We start from the raw sequence: 21,535 nt of genomic DNA, 5'->3' as shown, positions 1-21,535 counted from the left end.
AAGTGCAAACCCTACTCCCCAAGGCTTCGGGGAACAGCCGCTGGGCAGTGCGGTTCCTACATAAATTAGAGCGATGGACAAGATGGAGCCTGAGGGGAAAGCAAGTGAGGTGGAGGAGGAGGCTAGCTTGGCCAACAAACAAAACGGGGATCCATTTGTTAGAATTGATTGCCAAGGCTCGCTATCCCCTCCATGGCCCCAGAGCAGCCAACCACCGCACATCACGTATTGGATCAGGAAAGTAAAACCACTAAACGGGCGTTCACAAGTGATCACTCGAGCTCAATATATTCTCACCCCACTCCCTTTTGCCCCACCCACTCGCCTACCCCTAGCACGCCTCCCGCCAGGAAAGGTAAAAGAATAACCACAAGCTAGTAGTATGCTTACACAAGAATGGGTAAAAATAGCCTCGAGTTAAAGAAACATCCGCAAAGTTTGAAATTCCCACTTTGCAAGAAGTAATAATCATCAGACATTATAGAAAAAGAAAAGAGAAAAAAAGGGGGGGAAAAATTATCATCCGCTTTTCCCCATTGTGAAGCGACCACCCAAAAGATCAAACACCCGCGGGCATCATCAGGAAAGAAAAAAAGAAAAGAAAAGTAAAAGGATTCCAAAATCAACAAAACAAAACAGGAAACCCACAAAGGAGCTCCGACTCCTACTCCCAAACGCAGCACGCCTCCCAAAATCAACATCCGAGCCTCAAAACCAGAAATAAAAAGAGAAGAAAAAGAGGACAAGAAAGAATGCTCCTTTTATTTTTCTCGTCCCATTTCATAGCCTTGTTCGTTCGTGAATTATCTTCATCCCGACATGACAATTCGTGCTGCTCATGTCTGAACAAAAAAGAAAAAAAAATATGGAAAAAAAAGTGGAATTGGAAAGAAAAAAAATACGAAGATGAAAGAAATGGGTCATAATGCACTTGCTCCAAAAAAACAGAACAACCAACTAACTCGCCAGCCAAATATCCTACAGGATATAAAAAGAAGGGTGTAAAAAAGTACGAGAAACCGCGTCCGAATAGAATAACACCTTTCATTACAAAAATCAAGCAATATTATAAGACTCGGGAATAGCAACATTATTTAGTCTCCTACAACGCTGTGCCAGGTGGTGACATGGGGCCAGGAGACATAGGACTGCTGAGCATTCCCTCGGACATGCGCCCATCGGGCGGTCCCTGCGGCATAATTCCTTGTAGCAAAAGTGGCTCACCAGGGCGTATTGCCTGTGGTCGTCGCCGCGCCTGAATTTGAGTTTCAGGTTCAATCGATTCCCCAGGAACAGGTGCATACAAGGGCAATTCAGAAACTTCGGTTTGATGGATTGAACCCTCCTGATGCTGAGTCGATGATTCCCCGTGATGTGCCGAGGTCTCCCTTTGGTGCAATGTAGTTTCCCTTTGATTGCCCGAAATATCTCTATGCTGTTGCATCTGAGGATCTCTTGGGATAGAAGCCTCCCTACTTTGGATATCCTTTGGACTCACCAACGCCTCCCTCGAATGCATCTGACTTAATTGCGTCTGAATATCCCTTGGGCCCGAAATATCCCTACCTTGCATCTCCCTTGGACCAATTAGGGCTTCCCTTAACTGCGTATGAATATCCCTCGGACCTGATACCTCTCTCTTATGAATATCCCTCGGGCCCGCTGGAACCTCTCTTTGGTGCATATGACCGTCCCTTGAATTGGAAGCCTCTCTTTGGTGCATGTGACCGTCCCTATGGTTCCTTGGGAGATCTCTCTGGTGCGTTTGGCTGTCCCTTCGATCTGCCGAAACTTCTCTCTGGCGCGTAAGACCTCCTCCCTGATTTGGCGTAAGCTCTCTTGGGTGTGTCTGACTTCCACCCCTACTTAACGGAAGATCCCTTTGATGAGTCTGGCTTTCCCTAGAAACCTCTCTCGAGCGCACCTGTCCTTGGTTGTCTCTTGGGTGTGCTACAGGTTCCCTTTGGGCGATTTGACCTTCCTTATGCTGTGCGCGAAGTTCTCTTTGATACTGCTGTGCCTGAGTTTCCCTATAAAGAGGCTGGCTCTCTCTCATGCGTGCTCTTTCCTCCGAAGTGCGCGGTGTACTCATTGGAGATGGGCGTACCGAAGCGGGACCGTGAGCTGGAACCGCTGGGGCAGATGGTTGCATAGGGCCATGCATTGGAGCATTTCGGTGGTGTGGCTGTTGTGATTGCCGGTCCCGACGGAAAATTCCATTGCCTTCCCTATCACGAGGCGACTCTAGAATATGTTCTTGAGTTGGCTGTGTGGGAAGTGATACACTAGAGGGTGTTGGTGGTTGTACTCGCGGAGAACCTGGTAGCGGCATTGTCATTTTTGGTAGATTGTCCATCGAAAGATGCATATCGTCCCTTCCATGTGGGCGTCCATGCTCTTTTTGCTCTCGCTCTCTATCACATTGTTGCTGATGTTGCCTCCGCTCATTCAACTTTTGAGAGAGCCACCCCAGAGCACTTCGTCTTTCCTCACTGTCGCTCATGCCTGACGTTTCGCCACTAACACTCCTAGTCCGGTGTGGGGGGCTCCGAGATGTTCCTCTTATCCTCTCAGCTAGGCTTGCTGTAGAGTTATGACCATGACTATGACCGTTGCCAAATGTTGGACTTGTAGGTGCGAGGTCCATCTTTTGCCCAGATAACCTCCATCTTGACCGCCTCTTCTTCTCGGGAGAGTTTGGGGGGTTTGCAGTGTCTGAAAATTCATGAGAACTACTCTGGCTGGCAACGCTGGAGGTAGTTGAAGGGGTTGGCGACATTGCCGGCATCAGAGTTGCCGACGAAGCTGCTGAATGAGGAGCATTGCCCTGCTGCGAAACACCGAAAAAGCTCAACATGGACGTAGTTGGAGCTGTATGAGGCTGTTGTGAGGCCTGTATAAGCGTGTCTCCACCTATAGATGAATGTGACGTCGGAGGAGGCCCGTGACCATTTTGAATGGATGGATTACTGGCGTTAGCCTCGACTCCCAAGTTAGTTGTTGAAGAATCAGCTGAATGAGTGGTGCTGCCAGGTCTCTGTTTCCTCAACTTATTGCCAGTCCTTTGGTGTGGCTCCGGCGACAATCCTGCAAAAAAACTTGCAGCAAAATTACGCTCTTTGGTTGGGGTAGTCACAGTTCGCTGCTGCGCTGGCGGGACTTCTGTGTTCACTGGAGGAGGGGGGGATGTTCTCGGAGGTGCTGCCATGGGTTTTACAGTCTTGGAACTATCATCGGAGGAGGTTGTTACCGGAGTAGCATTATCACGCGCTCGCCCTCCGACAGAGGGAGATCTCGAGATGGAGTTTTTATCCATGGCCAAACCCCCACGGGGCGAGCCTGGAGTTGAGTTATTCTCCCCTCTAAAGGTTACCGGTGACGCATTGGGCGACCTCTTTGAAGGAAGTGTATTACTCCTGCTTAACCCTCCACTATTGTTTGAAACGATTGGACCGCCGACAATAGACCTCTTAGATGTAACAGAAACGTTTCTTCGGAGGTTGCCATATTTCCTAACGTCATCTGCCCCAGCACTCGAGTTTGACGGAGATCTACTAAGCACAGTCTTTGCGCGCCGTGGAGACGCCGGTGCTGCCGGGGCAACGGGCACACTGAGGTTATCTACCGCTTCGGTTTCGGGATTCCCTCGCATTCCCAGCAAAAAGTGATCCTGATTGGTAATAAGGAACACTAGTACATCCTGAGATAACTTGTAGTCATTGGGTGACATGTCATGTGTTGGGTGATTTATTAATCCCGGTTGAAAGATAGCCGCCAAGTTGCTTGCGGTCATCAAATTTTGTTCAGCTTTAGAGGCAAAAACAGCCAAAAGATCCAGGATGTAGAGAAGTAGCTGTCTATTAAGTGCAGGAAGCTTGCCGATGAGATCTTGGTAGGCACGGATAGCTGCAAGGGCGTCGAAATCTTCCTGCGCACACTGTAGTGGTTCACGAAACCGGGCATAAAAATCCAGTGGAATAATCGGCTCGGGTAATTGATTAAGATATCGACGAAAAATATTCGCCGCATCATGGACGGTATAACCAGCCCAGTCCAGTCCCTTACCGTACTTGTCCGGAGAATTAAAAATGGTTTGCAGGTCCTTTATCCGCTTTGCAGACCCACTTAGTCGAAAGATTCCCTCAACGTTGGTAGCTGTTTACAGGGGCTAGAATCAGAATATTGTGGGAGACCAAGTCTAAACCTCTAGCTGGAGGACTCACCTTTTTCTTTGAGGAAAACACCGCATTTGGCGACCACAATTGGGACATAACCATATATAAATTGCTCGCCGTTTCCGTCCGTTAACGAAATCGCAACATTGGCGTATTTGATACTTTTACTTAAGGGCACTCCAAATATACCCGGTGTGTGGTCTAAGGCAAAAGTGAGCTACAGGGTCTCTTAGGGCAGCGGGGGGAGCTTCCTAATGAAACTCTGTAGAAATGCAGGTTGGGGAAGGGGGGGGGGGGTTATGATTGGGGAAGAGGTCATAGCACTGTACCCTTATCCCCGCCTTCTTTTGGAGCTGCAGGCTTCTTTTTAAACTTTTCCCACCAAGTTGTTAACGATACTTTTGCTGACGGCGGTGAGGATCCATAGTTCACCACAGCTGGATGTGGTGGTGGTTGGTCAACTCCAGGTGGAACTGGCGCGTATTTCAATGCAGGATGGGGAGCTGTAGGTAATGATGCCATTTTCTTCGTGACTTGACGAGCCGAAGCGAAAGCCCTCTTTCCCGAGGATTTCGCTTGAGTTGAACTAGTGCGCTCGTTCCTGGGTGTACTAAGGATCTGTATAATAATATTTCGGGCCGAGAAATTTTTACGACGGAAGATTTAGATTTGGCCTTTTAGTCGTCTTGCTTTTAATCCCCTTTCTTTCTCAATCTCTTCCTATCGAGACCAAACTCGGTGAAAAGAAATGGAGAAAAAAGGTATTTAAATGAGAGAGAAATTCCCTGTGTAGTGATTGAATGTATGGGAATGCGTCCAGCACGGTAAACGGCAGCTGGAATGGAACGGTATCTGGAGACGAAGTGTGGTAACAAACAGGCAGGATCAAGCGTGATGGGTTGATAATGTTCGAGCGATAAAATGTACTAGAGCAGTGTGAACGACGTCGATCCTGTGGGGTAGATATGTATGGTAAGTTATATGTGCTATGCAGGCATGTAGATTTACTTGATATGTGACTCGGAGCGGTAACAGCCAGTCGAGTGAGGGGAGACAGAAGGATGATGGGATGGAATGGAATGAAGATGGAGGAATGAGTTTTTTTATTTGAAGGGGAGTAACGTACCAGTACTGAACAGTACAGAATTAACAGAGTACAGAGTGAGAGGACTTGTAGAGTTTTGTGGGAGGTGTTTAAGGTTTGGGGGTTATAGAGGATAGGATAGATGGGCAGTGATCTGAGGTAGGAATAGAACAGACTGTCAGTCAATCATTCAATCAAATCAATCAGCAAGTGAATGACTCTGTAAAGTGTAAACTTCTTCGTTCAAGTCTTCTGTCTCGCTCGGAGACACGGCTGAACAAGACAAAACGTTAAATGGGGAAAGTAGTGCGGCGGAGATATATTGCTCTCGGTCGGAGCTGCCTGGGTGGTATCGTGCCTGGTCCTGCACTGACTGGCGGCGCGGGGGGGGGGGGGGGGTGAGAGGAGGGGGGGAAAGTGTGGGACCAACTTCTTAAGGGAATGAAAGGAATGGGCTGGGAAACATGCAGTACATACCAAATGACTGTAGACAACTCTACGAGTTTAGTGCAGTGCAGTGCAGAGTAGTAGAAAGATGCGAACACACCAGACAGGAACATACACACAACAGCAAGCAAGCAAGCAAGACAAGGGATGATGCTGAAATGCTGGGGAAGGATAGTTCAACGTTCAACGACAGGTCAGGACAGACGACTCAACCCCCAGGAAAGGAGCAGCAGGACTACTCTAGGTGTAGGAGCACAGCAGCAGTAGGCAGCGGCGCTCCACTCAGGGCTGAGCGCGCTCGGGAGCAGAAACAAGACTTGTCCCTCTTTTTTTGTGGGGCTAGGCTGAGGAGGCACGCCGAGGCCCTAACTTTAGTGATGATCTGAGTCCCGACTGGCTGAACAGAGGCACGGTCTTGCTGACTGATGCGAACGTTAGTTTGTGCGACGGGGGATGAGGATGAGGGAGAGAGAGAGAGGGTCCTGGCGGCCAGAACAGTCCCTCCGATGCGTGGAAAGATGGGGAAGTCGGTGATCTAGATGATGATCGGTCTTTAGGTCAGGGAACTGGGGGAAGATAGCAGCAATAGCAACACAAACAACCTCAACCTGGTCATGAATATGGAATCCTCACTGTGGTTGGTGTTGTGTTGCGTGTCCGCGTGCAGTGCAGTGAGTGTTGAAAGGCAGGGGGATAGAAAGACGCCAAGAACACTGGTAGAGGTAGTAAATGATCCTTCTTACTTGCCCCAATAGTAATAATAATAGCAGCTCTAGTAACGGTCCCTGCTTTTGAAGAACTCACTCGCTTCGCCTATTTTGGGTCGAGCATTTCCTGCCACCCCCCCAGACAGACATGGTTGATCACAACTCGCAGGGCATGGACTTGAACTTCCCTTACCCTAGTCGCTTCCCGTTCACCTCACCATAAAACTTGGACTTCCAGTTGGTACGTATGGAGGTACATGTGGGTTAGTTAGTATTAGAATAGAGTAATCGTACATACGTGCTGGGATGTACACACATCTACATGCACATAATTCCAGTGTTGCTCTGCATACCCATGTAACATGTTCGACATAATCTGCTTAGACACTGTATGTACTCTGCTCTCCCTATGGCTCTTCGGCGCTCCTCTAGTAGCACTCGGATCAGATCTTCGTGGGCCTTCCCCAAAGCAGGGTAAGCGACACAAACTCCGTAATCTGATCCGCGTGTCTTGCCACGATCAATCAGTTTCCAAGGATTCCTTCCAGAAACTCGGAGGTCGAAAATCGCAAGGAAAAATTATTCCGGTTTTTTTGTGCGTTTTTATCCCACCCTCGGCCCTTCGCAACCAGCTCGTCATCTCGCCTACATACGTTCGGTTCAAGCTACTAGACATACATACAGAGAGACTCATCCATCAATTGTTCGCGATTTGAACACACCACCCACCACTCCCAACCCACAGAAAGCAAGCATACGCAATGGATTCGTGAGTTCCCACACTTACTGATCTGTCTTGCCTCCGCCCCAGATCAAGTCGTTGTCACTGGGCTCTTCCACCCTCCGAAAGCGTTCTTTCTAACAAGCCCCGCCACCATAGCCTCTCTGCCTCCGAACAACGTGAGTTCCAAAATGTCATCGAGAGACGACAGATGAAAGACTTTATGCAGGTATGTCCGAAACCCCCAATAGTGTTTCATGGCATTAGGCCTTAGCATATTCTTTATTCCTTTGTTCCGTCATCACCATTTGTTAAAATTAGGCCTAATGCACTTTCCCCCCTCCCACCCAACTTCCACTCCCGTGCCCTGGCTCAGATTGAATTTTGATTATTACACGTCTTGCTAACTCCCGGGTTTCGTTTCTGTTTATAGATGTACTCGAAGCTTGTTCAACGGTTTTTACTCCCCGAACCTTGCTTTCTACAAACACAACTATCACCGCCGAAGCGGCGTGGGGGGCGCAGGGCAGTGTGATTATTTATGGACGGTAATAGAATCTGACGTTATTGGGTTATACAGATGCTTCGATGACTGCGTTAACGACTTTACATCAAAAGCCGTTTCTTCGAAGGAGGAGACCTGCATCGGCCGATGCGTTGATAAGTTCATCAAGGCCAGCGAGAGGACAGGACAGCGCTTTGCCGAGCAGAACCAGGCAATGGTCCAGGGCGGTGGGCCCGGCATTGGTGGTAGATAGGGCTTGGACTATATGGTTTCCATGCCGGATTACACTGGAATTTAATGTCACTTCAAGAAAGAAGGGGAAAAATGACTATCAAACGTTATCGAGTTCTCGCATCCCTTGGATACGACCATGTAGGACTATGGGAAGGCCTGTTCAGATATGGCGCCCTTAGGAGAGCGGGTAGATCATGAGTTGTGCCGGCATGAATAACCACCGGCGGCATAAAATGGTAATCCGTGTGGGAAATCCCCCGGGAAACTAGTAAACTCGGTAAGGCCGGCAATCATCCACAGCCCCGCCGCGGCCTTCTCCACGAGTGCGAAAAGTGTCACGACAAAACACAGGCCACCTGTAAACTCGAACGGCAGGAAACTAGTGAAATATGTTGCTGGATAAATGTAGTCATAAACACCACGGCCGGCGGAGGAAACCGCCCAATGTAATGGCGCAGAGTGCGACATTTATTATTTACAGATCTATCTAGATCTCGAGCAAAGAGGGGCAAAAGGAAACATTCCCAGAGCTCTGGCTCCATACACGTAGGCCCCACGCACGTGCCATATTGGATACCGACTCCATGTTACTACTGGCCATGGTAGTATGAGTGTGGTCTGTGTGTATGATCTCTGGATCGAATCGCAGCTTTTTTCAAACAAATCCAATCAAACATCAGTTCCCTGATTCAACCTCTCTGCGTTCAAACCCCTCCTTGTCCCGTGCCTTGCCAATCCCGCAGAAGTGGTGGGTGGTGGTGATGTGACGCCATCAAATATCTGCTGTTTCGGACCCCATCAGAGAGAGGGACGCAATTTGAGGTTGTGGGTTTTCTTTTATGGGTATGGATGGTAGCTTGTCAAAGTGTTACTGGACCACCATAACGATAAGCTACATACAGTACCGTAGTAATAACTGTGACAGCTATCGGGATTGCCTTTTTCTGCAGGACTCTCTCCTCGGCCTCCCCATTCAGAGCACAAAACTCGACTCCTCACATGGAAGCAGGTACCGTACAACAAAGAGCTGTCAAATTGCGATAGGGTATGAGATCAGATCATCTCGATCCCATCGCAAGGAAAGAGTGACGGACGTTAGTGAGCCATGAACGAACCGTGGATGGATCCATGGAACCTTGATCCCTCGACAGCCAGCAGGCGAGCAGGCGAGCAGGCGGCCAGCTGCGGTCCACTGTTAGTGTAGACTCTTTCTTTTTCGCTCACTTCTTTTTATGGCGCACCTCGTCGTTCCGTGCGGGAAAAAACAACACCGACGACGAAGAGTGAGGAGTAGCTTGCTGAGCGATCAGGAGGAGTACCTACCTAAATGTGTGTACCTACATGTACATCTGTAGTGAGTGAGCGTGCATGAGCGAGCGAGTGATAACCACCCCACCTATAGACAGCACTTTGATAAACCAGACAGTCCCTTAAAACTCACCGACCGCCGTAGCTTATCGTATCTATCTTTTTTTTTTTTTTTCTTTCCTTCGCTCCCTCCTGCAAACTTGCCCTGCCTGATCTACCCCGCAAACGAAGCTCTAGATCTTTCTTCCCCCCGCCTCGACTCGTCCTCTTTCTCTCTCCCCTTCCCTCTTTTCTTTTCCCATTAATATCGAGGCAACAAATCATTGTTTTTTGTTTTTTGTTTTCTTTGAAACCGTGTTTATTCTGAAACCCGTTTTCTTCTATATCTGATCTTCTATACATTGTTTTATTTATCTATTTTTCTATATTTTTTTTTCTTAACAGCCTTAACAACCGCTCTCTTCGCCCTTGGTCTACTACTACCACTGCTGCTACTGCTACTGCTACTGCTACTGCTACTGCTACTGTTACTGATACTACTGATCGATACTGATACTGCTCTGATACATCCACTTCTATAATGGCCACAGCGACTGTAGCGATCCTCTCCCCAGGAGAGATGGGTGCTGGTATTGCCCGTCTGCTGCGGGCCTACAACTTCCGCATAATAACGAGCAATTCCGGTCGTAGGTAGTAAAAGAAACCCCTCTCTGAATCTCTCTCCGTCTCTCTCTCTGCTTCTCTCTCTTCGATCCTCTCTTCCTCTTCCTCCCCCGCTTTTATCTGCTTATCCCCCACATCTCCCCCTGCCCCTCTTCACCCCTCATCCCCCTCATGCGCTGTTACAATTAAATAAACCAGAACCAAATAACCCATTGAATAACATGATAGACCCAGTGCCACAGCTTATGAGTAAATTCTTCTTCTTTGCTTGTTCTGCCTGCTTGTCCAGTGATAGTCTGGTTAACCATTGTCCCTCTTTCCCTTTTTCCCCTGCCGCAGTTCCTACACGACCGACCGCGCCGCCGCCTGCCACATCGAATTTGTTTCCTCGGACGTAGACCTAATCAACCAGGCCGATATTATCCTGTCTGTTGTGCCACCCTCCGAGTCTCTGCCCACCGCCCGGCGAGTGGGCTACGCATACACCTATGTTGCGCGGGGCAACAAGCCGCCGCTCTACTTTATCGACCTGAATGCCACCTCGCCGGGGCTCGCCGAGCGCATCGAGGAGGTGTTTGCGCGGCCCGGCATCGGCGGTACCGGCGTCAGGTTTGTGGACGGCGCGATACTGGGCGGCCCGCCAGAGTTTGTGCAGACGCCGGAGAACCCGGGGGGCGCGTGGAGGAAGCCGAGGATTGTGGTGAGTGGGCCCGAGAGATTGGTGGGCGAGGCCGGGCAGAGGTTGGAGGAGGCGCTGGGGCTGAAGTGGGTGGGGGACCGGGTGGGGCAGGCGAGTGGGCTGAAGATGTGTTTTGCGTCGTTGACAAAGGTTTGTATTACTTCTTTTACGATTACTATTGCTATAATTGCTGTCACTGTATTACTGCTACCAGAGCGGATAATATTAGGATTGTTATGGGGGAAATTGATGGATGGCTCTTTTGCTTTTTTATACCTCCAATTTGCTATCGTTCCCCGGGCCCTCCCCCTTTCTTTACAATCACATACTCTCACTCAGTTATGCATCACACAAAATCACCCATCCTTAGCAACCCCAAATTAAATAACCCGCAGTTTCTAACATCTCCCCCTTAGGGTCTCAATGGTCTCGCCATCCAATCCTTCACCACCGCCGCCAACCTCTCCCTCCTCCCCGAGCTCAAAGAAGAAATCTCCGCCTACTTCCCCCCGCTGCTCGACTTCCTCGAAAAGTCCGTCCCTGCCACGCCGCCTAAGGCCTACCGCTGCGTGCGCGAGATGGAGGAGATTGCCGACACGCACTCGCAGACCGGCTTCTCCCGCGCGGTGTTTTCCGGGATCGCAGAGGTGTACCGTGGCGTTGCGCAGGATGACGAGCTGGGCAAGGAGCGCTTCGACAGGAGGAGCAGGGGCACGACGGTCGAGGACTTTGCCGAGTGCATTAGAGAGGGCCTGAGTAGGAAGGAGGAGGAAAATAATAGGGCGAATGCGGCGGCGGCGGGGAAGGAGTGGATGCAACAGCCGCCGGGGAGGGCGGTGGAGAGGATGTTGGTGGATTGATCATTGGTAGGGTAGGACTGGGCAAGGGCTGGGCGGGGCCGGGGTCAAATTGTGTGGCTTGAGATGTGATGAACCAAGAGTTTGAGGTTTGATGATGTGGGAAATGAGGTGATTTGCATTTGGGAGTTGCATTTCTTTTTTTATTGCTTTCTTTTGCTTTTCTTGTGCAGGCTTGCGGATGGGTTGGAGGTTGTTTGTTGTTGAGCTAGGGTGTGGGTGTTTTTTTTGCATTTATTATTTCCACCTTTCATTTTATTGCGCGTCTCCAAATATTTTTTGTAAAATTTGTATCACAGTAAATATTCCCACTGGCCCGTGCGTGCGTAGTACAGTCGCAACTCGCTATGCCGGAACTCAATATGTCGGATCCCTTGCTATCCCGGATGGATTTGGCTGATACCCTCATTCCTCACCAAAATTAATTTGCTATCCCGGATTTTGGCCTTCTCGTACCGTATGGGAAACTGGCCAACTCTCTGACCCCTGTCCCCATACAAATAATATTTGCTATCCCGGATCCACTAGTCCATACACAGCTAGATTTTCCCATTCACTGAAGGTCGAATTCTGAGGTTTTGAACACTTTTCCTCCTTCAAAATTGAACACTTTTCCCTTCAAAATTGAAGCGGAGAAAACTCTATCAGACATCAAGTACTGCTAGCACTTGATACTATTAGAAGCTGAGCTTTTGAAGCAAAAAAAATGGTTCAGAGGTGATAATGGAGTAAATCTAGGGTTAGGTTTGTTTGTTGAGGGTTTATTTGCTGTCCCGGATGATTTGCTATCCCGTACGAAATGGGCTGAATCTTGGCCATCCGGCATAGCGAGTTGCGACTGTAGTCGATACCGTAAGATTCACTATGTAACGGAGCCTTCTTTGATTGATTGGCCAACAACGGTACCAATCAGTACCTACAGCTTAAGTACCGTTACCTCTACATGCAAAAACACAAGTCCCGCCCACCAGCACTTTCGAAAAGCATATCACACCATATTACCCCGGTTCTCTATTTTTACACACCACCACCAAGGCTTTAAAGTGTAACCACGCAGATCATGCACCCTTCGCACTGCGCACAGTCATCAAGCAGGAACCCGCGCGAAGAGGTTGAGTTATGCGTCAGTTAGCGAATGTGGTACGGCATATTGGATACAGTCATCGCCGGTGCGCGGTCGAGTGATGGACCATGATACGGAGTTGATTTTGGTAAATTGTGTTGGTACGGTATAACACTGAGTTTTGGAGCTGAGGGCTGCCCGACCTTTGGGTCTGGGAGTGTTGGAGGTTTCTGGCGCGATCTTTGAGTTCTCCCGGAGCTTTCGTGGGGCTGTTTGTTTGGGGGGGGGGGGGGTGAAACTTAGAGTGGTAAAGTTTGTTTTTCAATGCTCGTCGGGTTGGAATTGGTGATTTGTGTGTGAGGATGACGGTGCTACATACATGTACGTAGTCTAAGCAATATACATTAGCTCTAAAGTTCCCATGGATACCCTAATCTTGAAATGCACTCAAGACACTCCCCAAAAAGCCTAGACCTAGAGTTACCTATCGCGGTAGTTTCGGTTTTGATGATCGATGGTTCCATCGTGAGAAATGATTATTCGTTTCAGTAGAGATAAAGATAAATTCTCTGAAGAAATATGTCGGGGAACGGCCTCGGCCACGTATGTATTGGCTGTAGACACCCCGTCAGCTGCAGGATAAGTCGTTATATGATATCAATAAATCACCTGTTGGACCCGCAAGTGGTGTGAAACGTACGAGTTCTTCCTCCTCCGCGGCCGTGTTATCGCAATACACCCTTCCGTTAAATCCAGTGCTTTATATAACACAAAAGTGCCGTAACGTAGCTTTATTGACAAATATGATCCATCATGCTCATGAACCATCACTCGGACATATCTTAGCGTTTCTGCCAGTCCTATTTCAATTGCAACCACACGGCAAAAGAAAAGTGGAAATTTCGTGAAGATTCTCTTCATCTTTTCTCTGCAGTGCGTATCTAGTTTAGGTGAAATTATACGTAATATCCTAGACTCCAACCGCTGTAGCTGTTTCCGGGTGTTGAATACGAGTGAACCGTATGATGAGCTTTTCTAGTGATACGTGTTGTGAGGTGATGTTGAGGCTGATTGATGGGTAATGCCGGGCCCGCGCTGTAGGCGTTGTGCGGGCTGAGCCGGTGATCGGCTACATGTGGTATTTACTATATCACGAGTGCACTGAGCTGCATGTTGCTATTGGTTACTCCTAGCCTGCTACTTCACTAAATGTAAAATGTAGTTTTGAAAGTTTTTGGTCCGTTTGCTTTGAGTTCATGGGTGTTGGACATCGTGGACTTCGTGGTTTCGTGCCCAAACTGGTTTACTGCAGGCAGACCTAGGAGCATTTATTTACATCACAGCAGTTATCATATCATAAACACCACTGTACATATTTAGTGGAATCTCCTCAACTTTGTGATCTTAGCTCAATTGCTGTGGAATATTTCAATGCCCAACCTTCGATCGTGGGTGACAGCTCATGATGGAGCGTGACTGAGTGATTCACCATGATTGGCTCAGCTATCTTTCTCCGATCTCCGTTGAGTAAGTCACGTGCAACGACACATCCTAGCAGTTTTTGGATATATGTGCGTGATTTTCTGTTTCGATAGGAGGTATATGATGGATACATCATGTATCATTGGAGCTCTCCCCCACTGTCCCTATCGTGATCGGGGTCATCTTCCTCCAGACCCCGGCTCCTTTCCAATCCCCACTGAGATCCCCCTCCTGCCCACTCACATCCTCTCTCCAACTCATTGGCGCCTTCACATCCTCTTTCCATGGTATCCTGATATCCCCGATCCGTATCACCCCCAACCCCTCCATACTGCGTTCCACCCTCCCCGTCAATATCGCATACTCCGCCACGACCTCTCTATACCTCAGCGAATCCCCACTCCACCGATACCCCTCCCTCCCTAAATTCAGCTCCAAATCCTGCCCCCCCATCAACGTGATCCCCAGCTCCCGCAGCACCGGCAAGCGGGACACAAACCCCAAGAAATTATCAAACCGATGAAAACTCGGCCACGCCGCCGAATACACCACCTTCGTCAGGTTCGGGAAGATCGTCGGCTTCATGAGCGCCACCCCCGGGCACTGCGTCTGGCTGTGGTGGAAGTACGCCCCGTCGCTCTTATACATTAGGCGGAAGCAGCCGTCGTCCACCACCAGCAGGCGCACGGGACACACGCGCAGCAGCAGCATCTTGAGCTCGTTGTTGTCATCCAGAAGGCTCACCTTCAGCGCCTGCAGCGTGTCGAGGTGGTAGCTCCACTTTGCGCACTTCTCGCGGACGGAGGTCGCGAGGCGCGGCTGCGAGAGCGTTAGGGACGAGGTGCGCAGCTCCCAGAGGAGCTTTTTGAGTTCAAGGCCGTTCTTGGTCTCGTTCCAGTCGTGCCCAAAGTTGATGGTCACGTGGGTGATGGTGGGCTGGAGCTGGTGGGTGCGCACGAAGTCGCGTAGGTGGGTGACGGTGGAGGTGGAGGTACCGGGTTCTAGCTTGAGGCGGATGGAGGCGAAGAGGGGGTGGAAGCAGATGGAGTGCAGGCGGTGGCAGGTGAGGCTGAGGTTCTTGAGCGTGGGGAAGTCGGAGTCGGGATTGAGGTCGCCGAGGGGGAGATGTAGTCGACGATTTGGACTAGGAGCTCTGTGGCTAGGGAATCAAGAGAGATCATTTTCGAGGTGGGGAGATAAAATGATATCGATATCTTGCACTATAGGCTGTGTGGAGGCCAAATATATATCGGGTGGGTATTGGGTGTAGGTTCCATAAAGCCCTGTTAACGTCGGAGATCTACTTTACGGGATTGTAGAGCACAGGATTGAAGTTTGGATATTGGTTGAGCTTGCCGTCGTGGTCGAATCACGACATGATCGCATGTCGTCAACCGGTAATTATTGCAGATCGGCAGCAGGGTTAGGGTTCAGTCGGATTTTTAGGGATAAGTGCCGGTACCTATTATCATGAGTATTATCGTATTGGTTCAGCAGCAGCACTGAGAGAATTAGACATTTAATATCAAGGGCTAGGCTATATCATGGTATCATTTTGGTAGCTTTGTTTACTACATCATGCAGTGTCGCCGAATATCTGGATAACTGCCCTGGTTTGAACAGTGGATCAAATCATTTTAGGACAAAGAAGTACCACCGCCGAGTTCAAAGTGTAAGGACATGTCTACATGCGCCTGGTTTAGAGAATAAGCCTTTGTTAATTACCCGCAAGCACCCTTAAATTACAACAAAATACGTTCCGTTGTCAAAACGCCAGAAAGATAAGAAACGCCTCGCTGAACTCCCAATGGCATACATGATTGACTGAAGCACCGACGGAAACCTATATCATCCGGTATATATTCTTCACTGCATATCACAAATAATACGTTAGCCACTCATGATCCAGCAACTTCGAAAGCACATTGGATGGTTACGCACGCTCCAATCCTTCCACTGCAGTTTCAGGTAGCTCGGCAACCACCACGCCTGGCCTGCCAGAAACTACCGAAAAGCTTGGTATCACGGAGTTTGGTGCTATCACAGTCCCCTCCTCTATCCTTACGCAGTCCTTGATGATCGTGAACTTTCCCTAATCGCACTATTAGTCTTGGTAATCCAAATGATACCACCTAGAGGGGTAACTTACAATCACACAATCCTTGGAAATATGGACATAGCTTCCAATCAGCGCCGCCTCGACAACACTCCCTTCACCAACAAAAACGTGGTCTCCAATCTTCATCGGATAATAGCTGTAAATTCCCCGAGCAATCTTCCCCGGCGGCCGCAGCACGCTACTTCGTGACAAGAAGCAGTAACGGCCCACCGCAATCGCAACATTCCCGGATTGCTGACCTGGGGCGACTGTCCGGCGAAGATCACCGCGGATGGTACAATCGGCTTGAATTATGGTCTTACCACCGAGAATGATGTTTTGGGAGCCAAGGATTACGGACTTTCGGGAGACTTTGTTGCCAGTGTCCTATGGAGGGTTAGTTTAGGATTCCGGGGAGGTTGAAAAGTGACCACTGTATGACATACCGTCTCGATATACTCTCCTTTGGTCTGCTTTGGCGGCATGATCTATAGGCTGAGCTTAGGAACTTTAGTTTTGGGGATTGACTAGCTAGCTAAGGATTGATCCGGACAGACCTACTGTAATGTTAATTGGTAATTTATATTATTTTGACCCCAACAAATAACTGAACCCGATGCTGTAGAGACCTTGCAAGGTTTCGTCGATATCTGCGGACAGTACTTTACGCGTTGTTGTCCGCCAACGGTTTCTCATGCAGGCAAGCATCCATGCACAATGATTAAGCAGGGTAAGCAACACAACGCAGCGCCGTGTGTAACAACCCATATCCTGGCCTGCGGGGTGCTCTCGCAAAACAGCTTCTGAAAACGAAACATACTCATACCTTCGCCCCAAAACAGAAATTTTAACATCGTTCCTTCTCCTGGGAACTGTATTTTTCTCTCACGCAGCTTACACAATGCTTCCAGTACCTCTTTTCCAGCTACAATGCGGTTTGTTTAACCACTCTCTGGGGTAACATGAGGTTAGGTACATGGAGAGCTTGGTCAGCGAGAGCTAACGTCATAGGTGGGGTTTATTAAAGGCACCAACTCCTATGATTGGGGTGAGTCTACCAAAACTATGTTAACTCTACCGGATTCGATGCTAATGCTCAAAAGGTAAAATTGGAAATGATTCGGCTGCTGCCCGCTTTGCTGCTGCCACGACGCAGTCAGGCTTCAAGATTGAGGAATCCAAGCCATATGCTGAAGTATGAGCTCCATTCAAAAAGAATTTTGGGAGGGTATATCTAACAGTTTACGTAACAAGTAGCTCTGGATGGGAACTCATCCTTCAAACCCCTCGAAAGATGTGACGACTGGCCGCACACTCTTGGATCTTGTTACGGAGAATAAAGCTCTCCTCTCCACCTCCATCTCAGCAATCTATGGAGATAAACTTCCGTTTCTTTTCAAAGTTCTTTCGATCCAGAAAGCGCTCAGTATTCAGGCACACCCTGACAAGAAGCTTGCCGAAAGACTTCACAAGCAAGATCCCAAGAACTACCCTGGTAAGTTGTTATTTAGGATGATATTTTTAGGAGATTTTCAAAGCGAAAGAGGCCAATTGGAGGCCAATCCTTTGATTCTAGTCCTTTAGCCACTAGAAAATTAACTACGGACTTTACTAAACCGCTTCGATCAATTATAGATGATAACCACAAGCCTGAGATGGCAATCGCCGTCACTGCATTTGACGGTTTTTGCGGTTTCCGCCCTCTTGCAGAGATTTCCTCCTTCCTGCAATCTACTCCCGCGCTCCGCTCTCTTCTTTCTGAAGAAGTCTGTGATGCATTCACCTCTACCGTAGCATCTACATCTTCGGATGATGTTACCACCAACAAAGCCGCACTAAAAGAGCTCTTCTCAGCACTCATGAACACCCCCGAGTCTCGCATTGCCGAGTTTGCCCCAAAGCTTGTGGGTCAAGCCAAAGAGTGCCCGGGAAACTTTGGTGGAGAAGAATACGGCGGTCCTAAGCTGGCACAGCTTATAGTCCGTCTTAACGAGCAATTCCCCGACGACATCGGTCTCTTCTGTACATTCTTCCTCAACTATGTCGAACTATCGCCCGGAGAAGCGATCTTCCTCAAGGCAGATGACCCACACGCGTACCTTTCTGGTGATATCATCGAGTGCATGGCTGCTTCTGATAACGTTGTCCGTGCTGGGTTTACCCCGAAATTCAAGGACGTTCCCAACCTTGTCGATATGCTCACATACTCCTATGCGCCTATCTCCGAACAGAAGATGAAACCACAGGTATACGCGGGGGGTTCAAACCACGCAGCCGCAGAACCCACAAGTGTATTATATGATCCGCCGATTGATGAGTTCAGTGTTATCAAGACCGAACTGAAGGAGGGGCAGGCGGAGACATTCGAGCCGATTGAAGGACCGAGTATTGTAATTTGTACCAGTGGTGGTGGCCAAATCTCTGTGGGTCCTAAGAAGGAGAAGGTGGAAAGGGGACATGTGTATTTTGTGGGTGCAACTGCGAAGGTTGTGCTTACCGCGGAGGATGGCCAGGCGGAACCATTTAACACATTCAGGGCATTTACGGAGGTGAAGTAAGCTAGATAATCTGACTCTAAGGAGTGAATGAAAGCGGACTAAGCATTGTAAAGACCGTTGGGTGATATTTATGGGGCATTGGAATGTTTGTTATAAAAATATTACTTGTGTCAATATCCACAGGGTTATATGATGGTCAGGAAGAAATATACCGTAGCAAGCATCGGCGCAACTACGATCTTGGGATTAGGGAACTTACTCGGTTAATGCGTTATTTATATTTATTTCTGGCTTCCGAGCCTAGGCGATATGTAGTCATCACTATTGGCCATTTACATAGTGTCAATGTAATAGCGGATGGTGGAAGCTGATGCTATTTCGATATGGCAAGAGTTTTATGGGTATATATAAAGACCCCGTACGGTATAGTGTATGTAACCAGCTACTTGGGAGAAAAACAAGTCTTTAGTACGGAGGTAGCGACCACAATCCGATGCTACGAAGTACAAAAACGGACAGATTTCTAGTTCTCCTATAAACAGCAATTGATTAGCACTAGCAACGAGTGATTAACTATGACGATAGATCACTGCCTTACATGGAAGACATTCATAGGCTCGTTACAAGGACAACCGGCACTAAAAGACGGCGCGGCGCGCAGTCTTACCACAAATTAATACAATCTCCACCACGTCCACGGACCTGCCATATGCATCATTCACTACCTCACCACCACCACCTAGTGCCATCCTCACGAAATGAAAACTAGAAGGATTTAGAGTTACAAGCTCTGCTAAAAATAGTCGATCTTTCCAATTGTTGCCTCTAGGTGTATTTTTACAGGCGGGGGCGCGGGGAAGAAGAATAGCCATATACTCTGTATGGCGTTGACATAAGTTATCAATTGACCGCGTTATATCAAATGCGGTTAGTTTCCAACGAGTGATCACCAGTGACGGTAGCCGTTACTTACATGCATACATAATATACTACTACAAATACATGTATGTGACTTGCTTTCTACCCCACGCCGGCCACCGCCTGTCTTTTGTTTTTGTTTTGTTTAATTCATTAATGGCCACCGCCTGTCGAATTCCCTCAGATATTGATAACATAGAAGAAGCATTCAATATCAGGGCTTCGTTTGAGGAATTAATTAGCTCTACACCCAACTCTAGTCTCATCATTTGGTAGAATCAACCACGAATCTCTTGGTCAATGGTCATGGTTCACGTGTACACAGAAAGAGAATACTAAAGGGGAAGATTTAGCTAGCAGTTCAGTGGTGGATCCAGTACTGCAGAAGCCCATGAAGTCGTTTACATGTACTTACCTAAGTTAGGGCCTGGATACACTATACCCGTGTTGTAGAGGACAGTGGGCCATAGAATATTGGGAGCAATTTGGAAACCTTAGTCGTAAGATATATTACGCTCTAAACTGGTGACAGAATGAATCGGTGGTTCAGAGCCGGTGATAACCTACGGGGGTACCCATTCAGTACTAGCAAAATCCACAGCACGCGATCATCCATACGAGCTATGCAATGTTTTACTTCATATAAGAACCACCTTGTCTGTTACCTGTGTCCAGTATACGTGGACTCGAGTATCCCCTCATCATATCATACGCCACAAACTCCCCTCCGCGGAACAGTTAGGAGAAATCGCATATCTAATTCTCAAACCGGCATGTTTCATCCACCTGGCGTTGTAACACCAGCTATATTGGCTTTGGTACCGCTCTCTGTCCAGTTCTTATGGCTCCATATATGCTAAAATGTTAGTGTTAGTGGTACATCGGTGGGGCGGTATTCGTACCAGGGATGAGTTATATTCTATTCGATGTTTTTGATATGTACCGCTCACAGGGTGGATTGGAAGACGCCAGGCCGACAGAGGCGTGAGATTTACGTATACAGGGCATTTAGGCTTATGAATGAGCTAAATATATTTATAATTGTGATCAGTACTAGCGAAATCCCGAATTCTGGAGCACGCGAACCTCTATAAAAGCTATACTTTGGTTTGACCGTTTCTCTCTTCTCTCTCACTTCTTCTTGATATTAGAACGACCTTATCTGTTGTCTATATCACATGTGTGTGGACTTCCTCATTATAATATCCTAAACACCCTTCGATCGATCGATCAGGAAGAAACGGCAGCTGAACCCTCAAACCAACATGTTTCCCGGAGTCACAACACCAGCTCTACTGGCAGTGGTACTATCCTCCGTCAGGTTCTTATGGCTCGCTATATGAAAAATGTACTAAGATGTTGATGATAGTGGTATCTCACTGGGGCGATAGTCGTAACAGGGGGCACTGCTGTCTTGTTTGATGTTTTCAATATGTATCGCTCACGAGATGGGTTGGAACTAGACGCTGGGCCTATAGAGGCATGAGGTTTTATTTTGATTGCGTATGTAGGGTGCTTGTTTGAGAATACTGTTTATGCCTATAAATGCCTGTTGATTTAGCGAAATTCGAAAGAAGTTTTCTTAATGGCCTGGGTACTCCGCCGATTTTGAGGCCGGTGGGTAATAAGCGTTATCGCGTTAGAAGAAGCTCAAATAACACGAAAATTAGTAGTATTGCTTATTCCTAATGAGTATACATCTTATCGACTCAAAAAGGTACCTATCGACTTATTTTTATATATCTATAAAAGCCGTTTCCTTTCTTTCCCTCTTTCATCCTCGCTCGTCTTCTTCTCCTTCTTCTCCTTCTTCTTCTCCTTAAGATCTTCTTCTTCTTTTTCTTCGCATTAGAACGACTCCTCTATAATCTATCCAATACTAGTGTGTACTGTGAACTCCCTCCTCGTATCTTTTAAACTCATCCCTTCGACAAAACGATCGGAGGCTTCGAAGGAAATAGCAGAATCGAGTTCTCAAACCAACATGTTTCATCCACCCGGCGTTATGACACCGGGTATAATAGCCATGGTACAGTTCTATATATCGATTTGATCTTATGCCCCCCTATGTAAACAAGTTATACTAAGATACCCAG

The 21,535-nt window shown here is 48.1% G+C and overlaps 7 protein-coding genes across 7 annotated transcripts; 3 read left to right on the top strand and 4 right to left on the bottom strand.

The window, feature by feature from the left end:
• Positions 1 to 1,102: 1,102 nt before the first annotated feature.
• On the bottom strand, positions 1,103 to 4,697 carry LAJ45_08356 (uncharacterized protein; the record flags this gene model as incomplete). The annotated part of the gene is made up of 3 exons (XM_046117907.1): positions 1,103 to 4,155; positions 4,224 to 4,376; positions 4,505 to 4,697. 3 exons carry the CDS (start codon positions 4,695 to 4,697, stop codon positions 1,103 to 1,105), a joined length of 3,399 nt encoding a protein of 1,132 aa, XP_045968833.1.
• A 2,477-nt stretch (positions 4,698 to 7,174) lies between these two features.
• On the top strand, positions 7,175 to 7,892 carry LAJ45_08355 (uncharacterized protein; the record flags this gene model as incomplete). Its single annotated transcript, XM_046117906.1, has 4 exons — positions 7,175 to 7,182; positions 7,294 to 7,363; positions 7,568 to 7,590; positions 7,715 to 7,892. The coding sequence occupies 4 exons, from the start codon at positions 7,175 to 7,177 to the stop codon at positions 7,890 to 7,892; spliced, it is 279 nt and encodes a 92-aa protein (XP_045968832.1).
• Positions 7,893 to 9,761: 1,869 nt separating this feature from the next.
• On the top strand, positions 9,762 to 11,383 carry LAJ45_08354 (uncharacterized protein; the record flags this gene model as incomplete). Its single annotated transcript, XM_046117905.1, has 4 exons — positions 9,762 to 9,871; positions 10,079 to 10,093; positions 10,184 to 10,673; positions 10,940 to 11,383. 4 exons carry the CDS (start codon positions 9,762 to 9,764, stop codon positions 11,381 to 11,383), a joined length of 1,059 nt encoding a protein of 352 aa, XP_045968831.1.
• A 1,125-nt stretch (positions 11,384 to 12,508) lies between these two features.
• LAJ45_08353 (uncharacterized protein) lies at positions 12,509 to 12,967 on the bottom strand (the record flags this gene model as incomplete). The annotated part of the gene is made up of 3 exons (XM_046117904.1): positions 12,509 to 12,712; positions 12,823 to 12,833; positions 12,928 to 12,967. The coding sequence occupies 3 exons, from the start codon at positions 12,965 to 12,967 to the stop codon at positions 12,509 to 12,511; spliced, it is 255 nt and encodes an 84-aa protein (XP_045968830.1).
• A 1,090-nt stretch (positions 12,968 to 14,057) lies between these two features.
• LAJ45_08352 (uncharacterized protein) lies at positions 14,058 to 15,311 on the bottom strand (the record flags this gene model as incomplete). Its single annotated transcript, XM_046117903.1, has 2 exons — positions 14,058 to 15,084; positions 15,235 to 15,311. The coding sequence occupies 2 exons, from the start codon at positions 15,309 to 15,311 to the stop codon at positions 14,058 to 14,060; spliced, it is 1,104 nt and encodes a 367-aa protein (XP_045968829.1).
• A 457-nt stretch (positions 15,312 to 15,768) lies between these two features.
• Positions 15,769 to 16,508, bottom strand: LAJ45_08351 (uncharacterized protein; the record flags this gene model as incomplete). The annotated part of the gene is made up of 4 exons (XM_046117902.1): positions 15,769 to 15,794; positions 15,867 to 16,017; positions 16,075 to 16,410; positions 16,470 to 16,508. 4 exons carry the CDS (start codon positions 16,506 to 16,508, stop codon positions 15,769 to 15,771), a joined length of 552 nt encoding a protein of 183 aa, XP_045968828.1.
• Positions 16,509 to 16,924: 416 nt separating this feature from the next.
• On the top strand, positions 16,925 to 19,136 carry LAJ45_08350 (uncharacterized protein; the record flags this gene model as incomplete). Its single annotated transcript, XM_046117901.1, has 8 exons — positions 16,925 to 16,958; positions 17,051 to 17,071; positions 17,127 to 17,218; positions 17,281 to 17,518; positions 17,659 to 18,577; positions 18,635 to 18,666; positions 18,935 to 18,951; positions 19,107 to 19,136. The coding sequence occupies 8 exons, from the start codon at positions 16,925 to 16,927 to the stop codon at positions 19,134 to 19,136; spliced, it is 1,383 nt and encodes a 460-aa protein (XP_045968827.1).
• Between the last annotated feature and the right edge of the window lie 2,399 nt (positions 19,137 to 21,535).

Source organism: Morchella importuna (genome assembly GCF_003444635.1).
Source record: "Morchella importuna strain M04M26 chromosome Unknown Morimp01GS029, whole genome shotgun sequence".
Lineage (NCBI taxonomy): Eukaryota > Fungi > Ascomycota > Pezizomycetes > Pezizales > Morchellaceae > Morchella > Morchella importuna.
This window is presented reverse-complemented; position numbering and strand designations above follow the sequence as displayed.